The sequence below is a fragment of the Abrus precatorius genome, unplaced genomic scaffold, assembly GCF_003935025.1.
Source record: "Abrus precatorius isolate BTA unplaced genomic scaffold, Abrus_2018 Scaffold8, whole genome shotgun sequence".
Taxonomy (NCBI): domain Eukaryota; kingdom Viridiplantae; phylum Streptophyta; class Magnoliopsida; order Fabales; family Fabaceae; genus Abrus; species Abrus precatorius.
In genome coordinates, this window is record NW_020874428.1 from 4,078,777 (window position 1) to 4,084,462 (window position 5,686).

The window sequence follows — 5,686 nt, forward strand, 5'->3', positions numbered from 1 at the left end:
GCTGCCCATACATTAAAAGGGATTAAAAAAACATGGTGTTAGAGACAACGCCTTTCCTCATATAGCTAAAGTTCCCCTTCCACCCTTTTACTTCTCCTTACTTACCAAGTAAGAATATCTACGCTCCCCAATTTTAAATATAATCTTTCTACCTTACTCTTTTAATTTTTTTTATACTCACCTTGCACCTCACTTTATTCTTTTGATTCTTTTAAAAATATCTCCTTGCTCACTGTCTTAAAAGAAATTACTGTATCATATAAAATTATCTCGACTTAATTGTCTAAGTCTTTATAAAAGTTATCTCATATAATTTTATTGTTTCTCCTGTATTTTAATTTTTGTTCTATTTAACTGACATGATCCATGTTACTGTCAAATAGATAAAAAAAAAAACTACAAAAACAGTAAAATTATTGTATAACAACTAAATTTAAATTATATAGCTTTTATACAAATTGAATATTTAATTAAACCAAACTATCCCTTATTCATGGTCTCAATCAATCTTAATGCAACACATGACTAATTTTTTTAATTCACCCAAAATAAATTAAAATTTCTCCTTATACACTATGGTTGTGTGATATATTTATATATATTATATCTTTGCAGACTGATGGACACGAGCATTGACTAGTTAGTAAGTGATATCGGGATGTTATAAAACAGGACTGTGGAGGGTATATCCGTCCAAGACACAAAAAAGGACAACCCCATACATCAATAAGCGTAGACAGTGTTGTTCTTTCATATGATTGTTTTTGTCCACTATTCATCTCCATGTATATATCAATAACATATTGAAAACCCTTCTTTTCATTACCGTACCCTCCTCTTCTCCTTCGACGCTTTTGTTCCAAACCAAAATAAAAATGGAAAATCATCAACATGTTCAAGGTCTAACACCCGAAGAATTCTCCGAACTCGAATCCATCATAAAAAAATACCACATATTCGAGCCTTCCTCAAACACATGTTCTTCCATTATAACATACCGAATCGATGCTCCCGCCAGCACGGTGTGGCCCTTCGTTCGAAGCTTCGATAACCCTCAAAAGTACAAACACTTCATCAAAGGGTGCAACATGCAAGGTGATGGAAACGTTGGAAGCATAAGAGAAGTAACAGTTGTTTCGGGTCTTCCAGCATCAACAAGCACCGAAAGGCTCGAGATTTTGGATGATGACAAACACATACTAAGCTTTAGGGTTGTTGGTGGCGAGCACCGACTCAAAAACTATCGATCCGTTACGTCGGTTAACGAGTTTAACAAAGAGGGTAAGGTTTATACTATTGTTTTGGAGTCTTATATCGTAGATATACCCGAAGGGAACACCGAAGAGGATACAAAGATGTTTGTTGATACCGTGGTAAAGCTCAACCTTCAGAAACTTGGGGTCGTGGCTATGGCTATTTCAATGCATGGACAATGACAATTAAGAATGAATGCGTTGTTACTTGAAATCTTCAAAGGGGTTTTCCCGTTGATGAACGTCTCCTTGAGCCTCTAAGATTGCATAGTAGAGGATTGTACTTGCAAAATAGGCAATTTTATGCTTATGTTATGACATGGATGAATGTTTAGGAAGTGGGATACGTTGGTGTTAATTAGTGTGTGTTTGCTTTCACGTTAGCATGAATTTTAATGTACCAAAACGGAGGAACAAGCACACATTTTAGAGTTGGACTCTGTTTGTTGTTATTCAGACTTTGGGTTTGAATTCATTGATAATGTTTACTAACATACACGGTTGCTGGGATTTTCATTGTTTCTTAACTTCTTCATTTTCTTCATCGTAAAATAATAACAATAATAATACATTTTATTTGTTTTTATTATTATTAGTGTTTGATTAGACAGTTGAAATTTGTTCATTTGTATATGTTCGAATAATTAATTCCTTATTATATGATATACGTGCCAACAATAATGATATCAATTCGTAAGGTTACTTTTGTTTTATATATCGTCGTTGGGACGGTTGCCGTTTTTAAATTCAACTAAATATATGTGGTGGTTATGTTATGTCCTTTATGTTAATTTAGTCAATAGGATGGAAATAGAAAAATGGTTGGAATCTAACATGGATTGAATGCAGATTTCAAGCTTTCTTAAAATGGAATGGGTCTTAAAATATTTAGATTTGGCCTTCTGTGAAGTAATTGACTGAGTCTGAAACGAAGAATTAAGAAAAAGTAGATACTGTTGCTGATGAGTTCCCATGCATATGATTTTTTTTCTTTTTCGGTCTAAAGTTCCCGTGTACATAAATTAAAAGTTGAGATATTTGACGTCAAATATCATAGTTTTTTGCTCTTTTTTATCAATAATTATAGTTGTGAAAATGACATGCGATCTGCTTAATCATATTATCTAAATGGTTGTAGGTTCGACGACTGGGCTTTGCGTGACCTTTAAATATAAAAATTAAAGTTCAAAAAACCCAATTGGATATTGACAAAAGATAATAACAATTGGATCCAGATGTTTATATTAAAAAAATGAACAAAAAATTCGCGTTAACCTTATAACTCAACTGGTATTAGATTCTTCTTAAACTTAATGTGTGTGTGCAAAATCGTAGCATTGGTTAAAATTGAAGAGAAAAAAAGAGGTGGATGGTGGTTGAGTTAGACGCCTTTTTGTGCGGCTTAAATGTCAGAGCCCGAATTCAACGTTAAGAACAGCAAAGTGAGAAAATTTCGTGATGACTTGTGACCAACCTTCAGCAACATGTGACTGTGAATGTGAGTATTAAGTTTCTCTCTCTCTCTCTCTCTCTCTCTACACAACACGAGTATTTCGTTCATTTTTTGGCGAGCAAGGTAAAGGGATTTTATAAAAGTCAATGTAAAATTATTCAGTTTTTCATTTTTTTTGCTTACATAACATAACACGGCTTCATAACTTTTATGTTCCACTTTGGGCCTCGGCATAACTTTCTGACTATGGTATTGAAGTTGGACAAATTTTGCCGTCACTTTTATCCATAATTTCACACATAAATTGAATAAATATATTTTTATATTATTTAAGAGGTTTTGCTAGTCTGAGAATTTGGGAAACAACAAACATAAAAGGACTAACCTATAGCATTAGGTACAAAAATATAAAATGCGAACAAAAAGTTAAGCACATTGACTTTATACAATTCGCTTTCATCACAAGTGTGTATACTTTAATTATAGCTTTTTAATTCAGTCTGCAACATTTGAACCATTTTATTGAGAGTTAGACGAAGAATTGATCATGACACAATACCCAAAAAACGATTAAGGTTGGTAATATTGGATCAAAATAGAGTGAGAAACGCTTGAAAATGGGCTTTTACTGTTCGTAAGGTTATCATTCTTTAGGTTCATTCAGCAATGGACGTGTCCGTGTTTAAGTGAAAAACATGGCTACGAAGGTCAAGCTTCTTCGGCTTTCTAAGGTACTTGATTACAGCTTAATAATACTGGCCCAAGAGAAAAAAAAGGGGCTTATAATCGTTATTTAAAATTAACTTTTCAATAAAAGGTTGAAACATATCCTTTATTTTTATATGCGATAAAATTTTTTATTTAAAAATTCTTACATTTAATTTAAACTTTTTATTTAACTTACACGTAATAAATTATAATTAATTTATTATTTCACGTTAAATATAAATTATATAAAAAATTTAGATAAAATAAAAAATTCATATAAAGTATACAAATTTTTAGATTTATATTAATGTGAGAATATCTTTTTTTTTATATTTAAAAAAATATTTTAATTTTTTTACATGATTTTTTTTATTTTAATTTTCATTTTTGTAAACTTATATTCTTATTCTTCTTTACTGATGTGTTTTAATGAAAAAAAAATGGACAACAATATTTTTAGTAAATCACGTTAATAATATAAATTAAAATAAAAAATCATAAAAGTATAAGGCAAAATTATAAAAAAACTAAAATAGGAAATCACTAAAAAAACTAAAAGTATATTTAAGTCTTAATAAAATTTATAATTTTAACTAAACAAGGAGCTTGGGGGAATGAAAAGATAGCCTAGGGCCCACATCCAAGATATGGCTTTGTCGATTTTGAGGAACAGACACTAATATAGTTGATGCCCCGTCACCTAAAAGGTTTTACATGGCCCAAATGTTAGCTTGTCTTGTATCACTTAATTAGCCAACCAACTTAACTTGGCCTATAGATCCAAACGTGACAGGTGGGAGAAAAATAAAAGTTAAAAGAATAACAAACATTTGGTTTGTTTTATGCTCCCCGTTTCATTTGATATGTTTTTATAACAACTATAAAAAAGTTCTTTTGGTTTTTATTTTTCTGACAAAAGATGTTGATTTCCCCATGATAGTTTACACAAAAAAAAAATTTAATCGAGAAATAAAATAATATTCTTATGAGTAAAAATTATATCAATTTACACTTAAAACAAATGAAACGTCGCATTTTCATTATCTCCTCTAAAAAAGGAATGGGGGAGGGTGAGGTAGCCTATTTGGTTGACATTCGAAGCATTACGAAAGGTTATTTTTATTATTTTTAAATTTTTTATAGTTATGAATTCTTTAATACAAATTAATGAATATTTATATATTTCCTAAATAAATTATTAATTTTATTATTCATTAAAATAAAAATAAAGATAATAATAGTTTTATATTTAAAAAGATATAAAATAGTCTCTTAATTTATAAAATATCATAAAAATTATTTTTTTAGTATGACATAATAGAAGTTAATTCTCTTTGCAAACATGTCCAAAATCTTACATAGATAATGTTTTTTTAGCGACTATTAAAAAATATTAATACTCATGTAAACATATAAGTTAAGAGCGACAAAAAAATTAATCATAATCATTTACAAAAGTTTAACTTACAGTACTTTTTGAAGTCAAATTCATTAATAATTTATTATGTGCTAAAAAGTTAATATTTTTCTCAATATAAATAAGTATGATATCGACAAAAAGTTCATTAATCATCTTGTTTAAAGTCTTCTCAATAATTTGTATTCTTCAAATGGGTCTCTATGTAGCTCCTATAGAGAAAGTACTTTTTTTCGGTGTGGTACTAGAAAGGTAAGAAGAAAAAAAAAGCTTAATGAGATCTCATAATTATTTTTCTCTTTCGAGAAAAAATGAGAGCATGAAATGGTCGAAATGACAATTTTTTTCATTTATTTATATATCATCATTATATTCAAAGGATTAAAAATATTTAATATAAATATGTTCTCTATTTTATCTCAATAAAAATATTGATTAACTTTTTTTTTTTTCAGGGAGAAAGAAGACCCTCTGCAGTTTTTAAAGTTTGTCCAGGGAAAAAACAGGTCTCTATGTTCAATTTAGACAGAGTGACATTCAACTTTTGAGGTGTAAAAGAATTATTATTTTTTATCACATTATTGATCATATATATATTTTTTTATTTTAATCTACCTGACACCTTATTTTGAGGGGTTAAAAAAATTAATATGAATGAGAAATAAATAGTGGTTCTTGAAAAAGTATGCATGTTGATAGAGAATTGTGAGAATTGGGTAAGTAGAAAATGATCCTTAACCTATGGAGGCATGGAGCCACGCAAAACAACACCGACATCAGAGACAGCATGGGTGCGGGGCTATGAATCTATTATCTATGGCGCACAAATTAAAATCCCACAGTTTATGCAAAAAA

General features: G+C 29.6%; 1 protein-coding gene across 1 annotated transcript; it reads left to right on the top strand.

Annotated features, from left to right (window-relative positions):
- Nucleotides 1–875: 875 nt before the first annotated feature.
- LOC113847977 (abscisic acid receptor PYL2) lies at nucleotides 876–1,570 on the top strand. The gene has a single exon (XM_027477319.1). It carries the CDS (start codon nucleotides 876–878, stop codon nucleotides 1,434–1,436), a length of 561 nt encoding a protein of 186 aa, XP_027333120.1. The 3' UTR covers nucleotides 1,437–1,570.
- The last annotated feature ends 4,116 nt before the right edge of the window (nucleotides 1,571–5,686 follow it).